General features: G+C 31.7%; 2 protein-coding genes across 2 annotated transcripts; one reads left to right on the top strand and one right to left on the bottom strand.

Moving 5' to 3' along the window:
- Window positions 1-2,465: 2,465 nt before the first annotated feature.
- Window positions 2,466-4,028, top strand: LOC132561552 (neuronal acetylcholine receptor subunit non-alpha-2-like; the record flags this gene model as incomplete). Its single annotated transcript, XM_060226252.1, has 2 exons — window positions 2,466-3,029; window positions 3,668-4,028. Coding segments are annotated over 2 exons (857 nt in total), but the record flags the coding sequence as incomplete, so codon positions are not given.
- Window positions 4,029-5,496: 1,468 nt separating this feature from the next.
- On the bottom strand, window positions 5,497-13,865 carry LOC132561533 (uncharacterized). Its single transcript, XM_060226233.1, has 12 exons — window positions 13,781-13,865; window positions 12,983-13,130; window positions 11,637-11,752; window positions 10,992-11,100; window positions 10,493-10,606; window positions 10,057-10,074; window positions 8,101-8,127; window positions 7,326-7,361; window positions 6,682-6,699; window positions 6,333-6,362; window positions 5,838-5,873; window positions 5,497-5,628 (listed from the first exon to the last, which is right to left on the bottom strand). The coding sequence occupies exons 2-12, from the start codon at window positions 13,101-13,103 to the stop codon at window positions 5,609-5,611; spliced, it is 645 nt and encodes a 214-aa protein (XP_060082216.1). The 5' UTR covers window positions 13,104-13,130; window positions 13,781-13,865; the 3' UTR covers window positions 5,497-5,608.
- Between the last annotated feature and the right edge of the window lie 896 nt (window positions 13,866-14,761).

Genomic DNA, 14,761 nt, shown 5'->3' with positions numbered 1-14,761 from the left:
CCCCTATAAAATCCAATATCTGCAGTATTTAAACTCGGATTTTTTCTTCCAAAATAAAAAAAGTAAATTTCTATAGAATGCCTCACATCACTTTACACAGAAAACAAAGTATATATACGACCTCGATAATTGCTGCCAATGAGTTCCCTACTTTTGTCTGTCTGTCTTCTGAAATACTGACAGTTTAAAGTTATTTTACTGAATTGCTTTTTAACAGGAGGATGTTTTAATTGTTGTTTGTTAGAACTGGACAGATGAGTATTTAACATGGAATCCGGACGACTATGGCGGACTTGATGATACCTACATAATTGGACATCACATCTGGACACCGAAATTGATGGGTTCGAACGCGTACGGTATTTTTTCGAAGTTATTGTTGCCGAGAGCGAAAAGAAACCGCTGTTAGTTTTTTCTGTTGAAAGGCAGGATGATTTTGCGTCTTTTTTTCAATCTTTTAAGATTGCAGGTTTTAGTCTCTGCTAGTGGACTTTGCTGGTAGCTACTCATTATAAAATAATATAATTTCATTTATCACTGATCCTGAGAGACACATAGTCAGGTGCCATCATTAACGTTTTAAAATGAAAGATGATACACCAGGTTATGGTAAACCTCAGGGTCTAAAGTCCACCAAAACCATCCGGGGGAAAAAAAGCATTGATAAGAATAATGCAATATACATAGTTTATTTGTCAAATTACGGCTGTGTTTGTAGAGTGGGTACTCCATTAGCTAGATGATTACCAAGTATGTTATACATCTTTTAATGACATGTTTCCATAAGAAAAACTCCTACAAAACAAATACTGGCAACATTACTCCATAGTCAGGGGACAATCATTCTGACGTCAATAATGATCGTGTAACAGCGTAAAGCTTTTAAAATATCAATAGGTGGCTCTTATCTAAATGTTATGTAAGCGAAAAATACTATTTGTACATCTCTTCGTTCCGCATTGTACAATAAAACTACCCAGATCACACTGTGTTTTAAAATTGTATATCGATTGCGATTGGACTTTATAACAGCCTGGCACAACAAGTTTCAATATATCATTAGATCATTTCAGAATTGTTTCCTTTATAATTTGTTTGTTTTTGGCTCCATGGCCTAGTATCTTGTATTGAATATGGAAATATAGCAATTAGAGTCAGAATACGTTTATATTTCACGTCGATTTTTTATGATTCATTCAGTTACGTAAAATTGAAACGATATTGCAGAAATACTGTTTGAAATGATTAGTGTACTAGCGCTTTTATATTTTAAAAAATGAATCCGTTAGACTGTTCGGTTAAGTAATGAATAACGTGCTGTTGATAAATGCCATGTGAACAGTTTTTCGAGATAGCGTCATCAGATATAATGATTAAACAAAGTATATCTGTTCTATATTTACAGCAAGTCATATCTGGCAAAGTACGACTGGCTGTTTTACAACAACCAATCTAAGTTCACGATTTCCCTATTGTGAATATTCCCAAAATCACGATTTTCGTACAAGATGTCGTCAACAGACTTCCACATTACACAGGGTTTCAAAAAGATGCAGGTTGATGAAAATCATTGAGTAGTGTTACTTCCCCTTTTCTTTGTGCGATCTGAAGATGGACGTGTTTGATGCTCGTTAGTTGTCGTTTACCTTGTTTTCATTTGAGAACGTGTAAGTCTTTCTGTTGTTCATATTTGCCCTAGTTTTTATTGAATTTGAGTTTGGATTATGATCACGTTCACATCTTGGTATTCTCATGTTGTTCGTTTAGTAACATATTCGATTTTAGATCTTATCAGGAAAATGTCAGAGACCAAGACAGAAAACAATTACTATATTAAGATCTCTCTGAACATTTCGGGACATCTAAAATCGGTAAACGCATATCAAAATTCCCATTTACATGCTTTCTTAACGACGAAACTCTGAAAGAGCATCGATTAAATTTTTATCTTCAAACGAAATTTGTTCGGTTGTTTTAGTTGTGATTAATTTACGGATGAAATGAAATCGTTATGATCAAACTACGGTAATACAATATAGATTAGAAACTGATTCAAAGTCAGTAAGAAAGAAATATAAAAATACAGGTATATTGATATATCATAATTCATATTAATAGATATTAATCAGCTGGTGGATTGAATCTTATAAAATAACTACTTTTAACTACTATATAAGTTATTTGAAAATTAGAGCTCAAGTTAATTTCCGTAACTACAGCTTTATTCTTAGCAGGGATATGTTGATTTCACGCAGTTCATCACTAAGTATTAGAAAGTGTTACTAAATAAAGAAAATTATAAAAAAAATAGCTTCGAAGAAAATAAGATTCTGATACATTTACAGTAAGCATTTACTTGTCCTTGATGACTTTCGGAGTAACCCCTTATATAGTATCTTGAGATGTAATTTTAATCTGATGCTTTCGGGTATGATGATGCACATGTGTATACATATATTTCGAAGTTGTTCGTTCCACTGATATTTTCGTACGTTTTTCTATTGACAGAATTGACTCCCACTTTCTGGACAACATCCTCGATGACGTATACCACATTACGTCAGATGGTATGGTTTCAGTTACCCTGAACGGCATCATATCTATTGCCTGTCATATGGATCCTAAAAACTTTCCTTTCGACTGTCAAAAATGTTCTGTGGTAATTGATTACGGAGGACGTTCAAAGGATTACGTTAAATTTAAAGACTCTGGTTACTCCAATTACCCAACCGTGTATCACGAAAGTAAAACATGGAGTTTGTTATCCACAACTTTGGAAATTCCGAACAATTATGACGGTACCATTTTCTTTTTTGATATTGTGCTGAAGCGAAAACCTTACTATTATGTGATTATGATAGTGTTTCCTTCGGTCCTTTTGTCCTTTGTAACTTTAGCAGTTTATTTCATACCATCAGAAGAAGGGGAAAGAATTGGATGTGGCATGACGATTCTTCTTTCTTTTACTGTATTTCTGTCACAAGTCGCCGAACATCTGCCGGAGAATTCGGATACTCTGCCAGCAATAGGTAAGACGCAATATTTTACGTTGATCTTTTTCGAGCCAACTGAGGTAAACGAAACCACAACAAATATCTGAAACAATCTCCGACTCATCTGTAAAACGATGTCAAAATAAGAGCAAAAAGAAAGAAAAGAATGACGTTTACATGAAGACTCTTGAAAAAAATACAATAGTGCTTACTACCAAACATCTTTATATTACCTTGTTATTTTTAGAAGTAAATCTCAAGTTGAGATGTTTTATACAAGTGGGGCCTGATTTCGAACTGGCGAAACCAATGGAAAACTCTCAAAGGCATATTAGAATAGTGGCATATACGCAAATATATGACATGGCGAATACAATGATTAAGAGACCGAGTAAGAGATAAAGTCTGCGCTCGTAAATTGTTAAGGAAGGTAACTTTATATATGTCGTTTAGCCAACAAAAGTATTTTTAATTGTTATACAGATTAAAATACACAACGTATACTATTTTCAAGTGCAAATTTTTTTTCTCTTAATGCAATAGTATCCAGTTATTTGAAAGCACTGTGCATTATCAAAGCGTACAGAAATGCTGAAATTGTGATCCAGTGCATGTGTTCCATTTTCATGATTTAATACTTTAGGATATCTAATACACTTGCATGGTTGTTTCAGGATTGTATTTTTTGCTGGTAATGACAAGCTCCACTTTGGTCATCGTTGACTCTGTAATTATGGCTAACCGCACATCGTCTTCTCCCTTAAGCAAAGAAAACGACGAAACGGAAACAATCGAAAAACCAGACGGCAGTGATTTCGTTGGTGTAAAAACGAAAACTTGCAGACGGAATCGGAGTGCAGTGTATCATCATATTCTAGGAATAATATGCTTTACGATGATCGCATCAGCTCATATTGTACTTTTTGCAAAAAGTATTTCGACAAGTTGTGATAATGTTGGTTTGTAATAGCCAGTGTAAGACAATCCGTTGTATCAAAACGGAAAGGAGGAATTAACAGTAGCAAGGTGGACTACTCGCGGTTTTTTTTATCTTGCAATCATCTTCACGAGATGTGGTCATATGACGTGAGGCGAAGTTGTGACAACACATGTGTACGACATATATTAACTTGTGCATTATGAAACACATGTTTTCTTATAATTATGTTCAATAAAAGTATTAATCCATGCTGTAATAACCTTGTATATCATTTCTTCATCTTTAAATGTCTTATATTAGCACTGTATAATTGGATTTTTACACCATGAAAAATATACTTTCTTACAAAACTTTCCTGGCATTGATCGATTATAAAATTCAAAATGGCATGTGTTGATAATATGGATAAGGAGCTTAGATTTGTTTTTTTTTTGTGACGAGAAAGACAGTTTTTCTCTCACGTTGCTTGGAAAAAGTATTTTAACAAAGATATTTTTTCTGATTTTAAATTTTCCATTATTTTCAAAAACGAAAGATAACAGACAAGCTAATATTATTCTTTGTCAGCTGAGAAGCTGTTATGTAATGCATGTACATTTGTTAATAATTTATTTTTTTTCTCTATCAACCTCAGTGTTGACGGTTGTGGCCGTACAGTAACATCCACAAGGACTCTTGGTCAAAAATCTGTAAAGAACTGTTCTTGATTGTATAGCGCTTCTAATACTTCGTGTTTATCTAATAAGTATATATGTTTACTGGCATTATGTATTTAGTATGTATCAGCTGTGAAATTAATTCCTTTATTTTTTATGTATGACATACCTCCATGTACTTAGTCTAATTGTTGTTATATTTATGTATATGTTATTTTTGAAGTCATTTCAAATTTATTTGAAAACTTTGTTTTCAAATCTTTTTAGTAACATGGTCTACTTTGGCCACTGTATCGAGAAAATTCATTTAGGCGTTGCTGGTTATTTTCCACCCTGACTATAAGGTCTTTAAAATGTTAAATGGGAATTCTTATAATACCGATTAAACTCAGAACGTCAAAGAAAACAAACTTTGGAATATCTATACGTCTGCGTGATCCGATTAGAACTTCCTTATGAATACATGTATGTCAAAACATGAAAAGAAAAAACACCGAAATGTCAACAGAATCTTGATTCAAACTGAAATTCGAAGAAACTTGGGCATAATACAAACAAACGAAATATTTACGAGCCCCTGAAAGTGTACAAAAATAATTAGACCTTATTTAACAGGATTTATAAAGATCATTTGTACTGCTTGGTTTTATCTTTGGTTGGGATACCTTGCCCCTATTGTTTTTTATATCATGTGATGGAACTCTTGCATGGTGCTCATTTTTGTAATTATTCGATAGCAGGAAGATACCGCCTGAAATGACTTGCTGTTAATAGGCTTTAAATTCAGAAATCATGTCTTATAAAAACTCTTTCCATATCGAAGAAACCCGCCGTTAATATGTCATCATTGCCTCTGACACAAAATATCGATTAGAAAATTAAACAAAACAAAAACAAAAACAAAAAATGCATTTTTATAAACTGTATTTATTCTGAGGTGTATATAATATGGCTACAATATGCTTTATTAAGCAATAGAAAACACGTGCCCGGTATCCATTTCTGTCAATAAAACGTCATTACTTTTTCCATAACAGACCTGAAATAAAATTATGAATCTCGTTGTTTTATTCAGATATATAATAGTTTATTATATGTACCTGTCATTTATGATTTCATCAGGCTCCTTGTTGGATTTTGTCAATTTATATTACATTCTCCTTATCGTCTATAGCAGTGTAATGCATCTTTTAATTTAATATAATAAAAAAAGATAAACGTTAGTATGAAACTTATTTTAATAAATACCTGGATAATCAATGCATTCCCTGGGAACCATTTGTGCTGTAAAAGTGAAAACAGTTTTATTGTGATACTCAAAAACAAAACAAAATATTTAAAAGAAAAATTTTGTCTCATCTGAAGTAGTATTAATATTTTGTTATAGAATTAACGTGGGCCAACATGGACAAGAAATTACAACATAACGCAGAGTTTCCAAAGTTTTTGCTATCACGTGCTGATAAATTTAAAAGATATCGATATGAAATACTACTGTTACTGTTAGAAAGGTGGACATATTACAGGAACATCAGAATCATAGAGATGGTAATGACGTTAAAACACTGTGTATTGCACAGCTGCAGTAACTATGTTGTAAATTGTATATTTGGAACATTATGTATCGTAAGTGCTTGACAATGTTGCAAAGTTGTGAATGAAAGAATTATATGAAAAAACAAACGAATTATCGATTTGTTTTGTTTTATGTTCGTTTATTTTCAGTGTAAATATCTTACTTACAAGCGGTACAGCAACGGCTATTCTCTTTAACTGTAAATAAAAAAATCCTCAAGATTATCATCCTCATTTTACTAATAATAATAATTCAATATTTTTTGCCTGTCCGAATAATTTTCTGTAATTAGTATCAATATCACTTTAAGTTTTGATAATTAAATGTTTACAGTTGAGACAATTAAAAAGATCAGTCCCAGTTCTAAAAAAAAAATTTCACCAAAAACGTAAGCGTATATCATGTCATTACATGAAATACTTTGAAAAGAAGTATGTCATTTTGTATATAAGGCATTCACTGCGTTAGAATGTTTTAAATGATTTTATGAATCTTAATTCATTCATTCATACAAACCTGGATCTGTTACACAACCTGTAAAAAAAGAGGGTAGTAAGGTCAGTGATCGCCAAAACATCGTCATCCAGTTATCATAAACATCATGAATATGTTCAATATCGTATCATCATTTCAGCCCTATTATGTCAATATTGACAGTTACATTATGCAGTTTCAAAGCAATTTTGAATGATAAAATGACATCCAGGCTAATACTATTTTTCCAGTTTACAATCAATCCCCTTTTCTGGCAGAAAAATATAATGTGTGGTAATGATTTATTTTAAACTAATCAATATGCATTTCATATGAAATTTCATAAGCAAGATTTTTTTTGTTTGAGAGCTTGGCGAACAAAATCAAATGTTGGCAGTCGGTTTGCTGGCGCATTTTCAATTGATGACGTAACGTCATCTGTTATAGTACCCTAATTAACTTTATAACTCGCAGACAAAGAAAAACTACACGGTATATTACTTCTGTGATATACGCGAAAAGTTTACAAGGACGAATTCACTGGATTGACAGGTGGATCACGTGATATATGAATATAATAATAGTTGTATTTGAAAGACAGTACCGTTTCTATAAGATCATAATCATCCAAATTATTAACGTATTCAATTTCTAAAAAACGTTAACACTATCGAATAAATGCTTACCTTCGTAGTCAGTGCATTCATATCCTCCTCGTTGGTCTGTAAAGTAAAACATATCTATCAAATGCAATATCAAAACAATCAAGCGAATGACATGTCAACAGTATCTTAATCTAAACTCAAATTTGACGAAACGAGGTCACAAATAAACAAAAGACAGATTTATGCGGAGACAAGGAGAATAAGAACAAGTGTACCAGACACCCGCTTGTAAATCTTGGTCAATCCAAGTAATTAATGTAACGTTCCCAAATGACACCAAGTTAGAAAAGATGTTATGAAATATCAAAACCATGAATACGTTAGTTGTAATCGGGAAACAACCCTTTTCGCATCGAAAGTACTGCACTGATCGTACCATGTATTATTCTGCATGTTATTTATGTAGCATCTCTTAAGCAAATATTATATTGCGCTAATCTATCAAAATAGAAAAAAGTAACATTTCCTCTACTCCAAACTAAAACCGTTTACGGTAAGTCATGTTAATCACACTTGGATATTAAAACATTTTTTGCACAACATTCAAAACATTTCTTTCATGGCTTGAAATAACCGTGTTTATCATTTCCATGTTATGAAAACAATGCAAAACTTATAATCAATAGCAGTATCGTTTTTTAACATTTAATTTTGTAATTATTATGTTTTCGTAATACATGTTTAATGTATATGTGTGAATTCTGTTAAATTATTTTCATCATAAGGTTATACCGTAATTACAAATGCAATGCGACTGAGCTTTTTTGAACTTAAATGTTTCAAAGATTTTACATACCAAGACGGCAGCAGATCAGAGCATCATCTGGAAAACAAAAGGTTAACAATGAATTCACTCACTCAAATGAGACCTATGTTGTATAAAAATACAATAGAACTTTTGTATTTTTTTCAGTTTTACATTTCATAATTTTATTTTGTATTATTGTAACGAAAGATTATTTTAAGAAATTTAGAACTTAGTCTCGAAAGATTAAATGAATAGGACACTGGTTTATAAGTAATAGTGTAGTGTAATTAATATTGCACCTGCCTTTCCGCAAGACATCCAAAGTATCTAATTCCACAATTTGTGTCAGAATATTTGAAACATTTAGACAGACAAAGCGGGATGGTTAAAGAAAACTGAATTAAAAACAGGAAATTGCTAACATTAAGTTGCTGAAGACCTCAAGAAAAAAATTAATTTATCAATTCAGCAGTTTCTTGTTATTCAGCTGATGGATCACTGTAGTTTGTAAAAGTGTTAAATACAGTAGTAAGATAGAGTCAATTGCAAGATGAAAAGATGAATAAAAAATGTGTTTAAGATTAAATCAAGCAATAAATGTAAGAAAATAAATTCAATAATGAAGAATAGATTTCAAAATGACGATCATATATTTTATAAAAAAAATATCATATTGATTTAATAGATTAAATGGATTGAACAACATGGATATGCAAGTTATCTCCCTTTTTCAAGATACATAATATGAAATATTTGAGAAAATTAATAAATCATCAAATTAACAATAATAAGAATATACGGATATTTATTATGCAAAAATCGTATTGGTCGAATGTCACGCAATTTCACATGTATATAATCATCCTATATTTATTTGCTTTCATTTTCAAGCCTATGTGATGGTCATTTCTTTAGAAAAATAGTTATTTGTATCTGTATTGTCATAAATGGTAAAGGTAAGCTTTTGGGTTAAAAGAACTTATTAATATGACCAAGTATGTGATATTTATAGAAATAATTTAATACTATTTAAAACTAATAATCACAAGGGATTGAGATATAGGTTGAAGTTTATAAATACTTGATTTTTTTTATAAATTTTCACTGGCAAGGCTTATCTACCTATTTCGTAGGAGGAATATTGCATGTAAGTGCTGTTGAATACAATTATTACATGCATCAATAACGTCCAAACAAATATTAGATAATGAATATTTCTTTTTTACATAATAATGATAATTTTATTATAATAGCATTACCGTTAATATAGATGGAGTTTAATGGTAACATTCAATAAGTGTTGTGGACATGTAATATCCATATGGGCGTTTGTCGTCAGATGTCAATAATCTCTGATATATGTATTTATATGCAATATAATTAAATAGGTAATAACAATGATATCGTATTTATGTAATTATCTATTAATGAAAAACAATAACAATTACGGTACCAGTATATGTTACACTTAAGTGATATTAAAACCTTCTCGTGACAGCTCTGTAATTGAGCACACACTTTATCAAATGCTCGTTCTGTAAATCAGAGATATGATTACTTCGTTTTAGATATTTTATATATTATTCTGTAATTATTGTAACACTAAAGGCAAATGATGGAAAATTAGCTGATACTGGGTACATTATCATCAGATTTATTTGTAGTTGAGATAGAAGAAAAGAAGTACTTCATCTCTTTCTACATGATGTATAACATAGCATTCACTTCAAAAATGGATTATTCTTATTTAGGTCATATCTAGCATCTTCTATCACTTACTTTTAGGTATAGACTAATCGGAGTTCCTTTGTTTTCCTAATTAGTATACTCATCTTAATAATCAAATTGTTTTTACCTGTGGAATGAACCTGTTCTGATCTTCGGTAGGTTTGTTGAAAAAAAAAGAGGAATATTTATACCTGTATTAACATATAAAGACTTGTATTTGAACAGATTTTATTTTTTTTCCAACAGATATGTAAAATATGACAAGTTTATACATACCTCCGAGAGGGATGCAGTCTGTAAATGAAATTGATCAACTTAAGTAATCAATGTAAATGCAAAATATATTCGTTATCGTATTATTGAATTACATCTCTTGGATCAACCAAACATAGATGGATGTATTATGCATGTACATTTTGGATCAGACTACGATTATCTATTTGTTATAGTATTTCAATGCATACTTTATTTACATTTTATTGTAACCTCAAACATTTGGTCAAATAGAACTCATCAAAAATTATAATTTTAATTTAAGTGTTCAATTTGCTCTGGAGAAGTTATATCTTAATATGATTTCTTATTGAGACCAACTTCCTTTAGGTTTTGGAAAAATGTCAATTTGACATATCTAATTGACAGACGTTAAAAAGTTTGAAAATTATATGATACGATAAAATAGGAGAAATGCATTGACGACAATGATACAAACTTCTCTTGATGCAGTTAAAGTCATCGTCTTCAAATACATCTCGATCGAACGGAGACATTTGCTGGTAAGCTTGTTTCCAAGTGCACAAATGAATCCAGAAGGAACCACCGGTGACTTGAAAATAAGGATGGAAAAAAGCGTTATTTTTGTAATAATTGCAATTAATTAACATGTATATCCGATAGAGCCACAACATCGTCATGTTTTCATGTAAATTCAAATTGAATTTCGTACTGAATACAAGAAAAACTTATATTTTATCTATAGTTGATATTTTCCGCTAAAAAGACATCCATGTTCAAATGAAATGTGTAATGTAAGAGCCCACTATAAGTGGTATAAAAACTTAGCAGGAAAAAAAAGAAAACAAAAAGCAACAGGAGTGAAGTCAAACCATAGAAAAGTTGAAATACTTTCATACTGTTGTTTCTTTACCACCACACACTGAACATCTTTTTCCAATACATTTAGCTTAGCGTTGACTTCACTAACTACTTACATACTATAACATAGTCCTCGCCCAGATATAGAGTCGTGCCACACATCGCTTCATTCGTTGACGCCTTTATGTTAACAACACTCTTTCCTTCAATTAATCTGCTAGAGTTCTGAAATAGATTCAATCAATTCAACTGAAGATATGAATGTCTTAACCAAGGAATTCAAGTGGCGTCAAAATGCAATAAAAAGATTGCATTTAGAAATAATAAAAAGTTGAAAATGACAAACGTTCGATATATATCGTAAGATTGTGCACAAGAGAATAGCACTTTGCAATATAAAGATAAGAAATTTATACAGTGGAGAAAAAACAAATAAAACGTGCATCATACGTATATTTCGTTATTTGTCAGTGATGCTAAGGACCTAAATATTGAAACCTTGAGGGTTATCTATGCAGAAAAGTTCAGTTATCATCTACAAACCCAGTTTCGGGAATTTGCTTATTTATATTATTGGTAGTACTTGAGTAATATATTTTTTCTCTGTTTATTTGTTCATTGTTACATTTTTTTGGCAAAGTATACATGTATTTCTAACACTCTGTATTCCAGACATAATAATTATACAGTATTGGCAATAAGTTGTACTCTGTCAATTTTTTTTCTGTGAGACGAGCATGAAGGAAATATAATGAACTTACTCCTGTAGCTTTGATAATATCCGTTATTTCAAATGCGTACGACATTATGCCATCCCATGGGAAGTCAGTCTCGCTACCCGATATTAATGTCTTGTTGACAGCAACTCCACGCAGAACTAATGAAAAGACATTCATTAATATTTATCACAATCACTCGCGGTAATACAGAATAAAATCATTATTGAGATCTTAATTTGGATACACGTGAGAATTATGATAATTTTTGTTATTTGAGAACATATGGCCTACAAAATACATATCACTGGCTTCAAAGACTTCGCATATAAAACGCTTTCTCCTCCAGGTATGAATTGTCCCAACATGTCAAGTTAAAAAGGAATTATTTATTTATAAATGGGATTGGGATGGACAGGCAGTGCATTTATAATGCATATCCGATCCACATCGGTGGCTTTGGTCCGATTCTCGATCGGACGTGAACATGTTTTGATCTTTTACCCAAACACACCGGATTACCAAAGTAATCCCGAAACAAGTTACAACAACCATCCTGTTGAAAGTTTTGTAAATATATATACACATTTTGTAACACAAATGACAAAGGAAGACTGTCCGAGAACTGTGCGAGCCTCGAACTCACGATGTACGACACCATCTCCGGCCAAATAATCCCAATCTGCCTAATATTACACACCCGATTGATGTCGAGGTGGTATTAACGCTAAGCAGTTTAGAATTTCTTGGCTAAGCAATTTGTTCAAGATTCATAACCAAAATATGCTAAGAAAAACCTCTTTATTCAGCAAAACATCATACTGTTAACTACATCCAACATCTTAATTCGAATTCAAAATCGATGTGATGTGAAAATATGTCGAAAGGAATCAAGTAGACAAGACCAAGTGTTCTGGAAGGTTAAAATTCACACTGATGTAGCATTAAAATGGTTAGAGGGTTTCATAGGTAACTTGTATCTCTTATTTTCTTCTTAGATGTGGTTACACTATACTTGTTCCTGTTTTCATATAATCTTGTTTGGTTGACTTGCTGGGAATGATTATTGTATAATAAGTGAGTGAATGAGTAGCGCATGCGCTGCACTGTCCACTATCCTCGTCCTCTCCCTCTGCATCTGACCGACACCAAGCACACACCTGGTACCCTGGTAAGTAGTTTAGTGACCTATATTGTCATAGATGTCCTTCAGATAAAAGTTATACAAACCCATTTATATCATTTGTTGATTATATTAAAAGGAATGGAATTCTAAGCAATACATCTCAGGTTCCTTTTTTGAATACTGAAGTACAGTTTGGACGAACCAGAAGGATTCCCTCGTCGTTATTTGGCCAAACCAGCTATATTCATATGTGACATGTACTTACTCAATTCAGTGTCTTCGCTACAGTAGTAATCTGCAAGATCACCGCCAGGCCTACAAGTGCAACATTCACTTGGTCGAAAACAGACAGCTGCCACCAATATGATAAATGATTTCCATACCATATTGAAAAAATCCTCAGTATGTTTTATCTGTAAAAATGAATACATATGGAATAATTATTTGAATTATACATTGAGTAAAACCACAACGAAAATATTAACATGTCAACAAAAACTTAATTCTGTTCTATGAAACTAGGACAAAATATGAAAGAGAGAAAGATTTACACGGAAACTTGTGAATGTTCCGGAAAGGAAATGTTAATCTTTGTCAATTCAAGTTAGAAATATGAGAGATGAGAAAAAGTTTACAGCAAATTATAACGTCTTTATGAATAAACATAATCATTTATTAATATAAGGTTTTTTTGTTTATTCTGTTCACATTCACTTTAACCTATAACGGTGTCTGAAAATACATACAAAAACACACTTGAAATAAAATTTATACACCACACTACAGATATCTTTCTATAGGGCATCAGTATCAGTCTACAACGAAACCAATTTTCCACGAACACTATAAAGATTGTTATTTTCGCCATAATCTTAAAGAGAAGTTGATGTATCTTAACAGAATTCATAATAAACTCTAGTTTGTACAATCAAGTTATATTTCCATGGTATTTTATTATTATCATTATTATAAAACAGAAAAACAAAACAAAATACAAACAAAAATAAACTAATTGACAATAGCATGATACGTTAGTAAAAATATTAAGATGAATGATACTCACCAAACCGATTTTGACGTTATGTCGCTTTGCCGGTTAAAGTAGAACTAACGTAGTATGATCAGTTGCTGAGTCGACATTCAATTTGAACACGTATTTCAGTGTAGTTAGACGCGTTTATTTAACAGATGAAAATGTCACAGGAAATGGCAGCATATAGTTTACTTCAATTTATAAATTACGTGTTTTTGATAAACAATTCAATGTAATCGCTACGTCGAAGGCAACAGCTGACACTGATATAATGATTAGTGCACTGAGGATTATGAGGCAAATTTGTTATTGTAATGATGTAATGTAAACCATATTTTAGGGGGCTGAAATGTCGAGTTTTTCAAATAAATGGCATTCCATGTCGTTTAATTTCGTGGATAAATCTACACAAGAAAGTTTATAACGGTAACTAAATCGATAACTTGTAGAATTTATTCATTGGTGAAACCCTCCATAAAAAACGTCTCGCCTAATGCCTCCCCTCCCAAAAACTTGTAAATCCTACAGTATACTTTTAGTGTGTGTAGGCCTGTGTGCCCTATTGCACACCAAATCGTGATGTAGAAGCGAAGAAATAAGAAACACGCAAAAAAGATTTTACCTCTAATGTGATTACTTTTTATACATATATCACACGAACCTACTCCTACACGTCGATCTTTAGCCATACCACACTTAAAATATCTATGAGGATGTGTTATTGACAAATGGCAAAAGTCAGTATCGTTTACATGAAACGAGCAATTTCATGGATATTCGAGATTTACACTTTCGATGGGTCTAAATGGGTGTCGAAAATTTAATATCAATGATTTTCTGAAATAATGAATATAAAATGGGGAGCCATGAACTCTTTTGACTGACGTTACCCTCGTTAATTCACTATTAACTTTCTCAGATTTACGACTCATCTAGCCCCTATTGTTGATAACAGTAGAAATATAATTGTGTATAATAGCATAACAAGAGAACTTTATCTTCAGTTAATTT

The sequence above is a fragment of the Ylistrum balloti genome, unplaced genomic scaffold, assembly GCF_031769215.1.
Source record: "Ylistrum balloti isolate Yb309-2 unplaced genomic scaffold, AGI_CSIRO_Ybal_v1 Utg371224, whole genome shotgun sequence".
NCBI lineage: Eukaryota > Metazoa > Mollusca > Bivalvia > Pectinida > Pectinidae > Ylistrum > Ylistrum balloti.
This window is presented reverse-complemented; position numbering and strand designations above follow the sequence as displayed.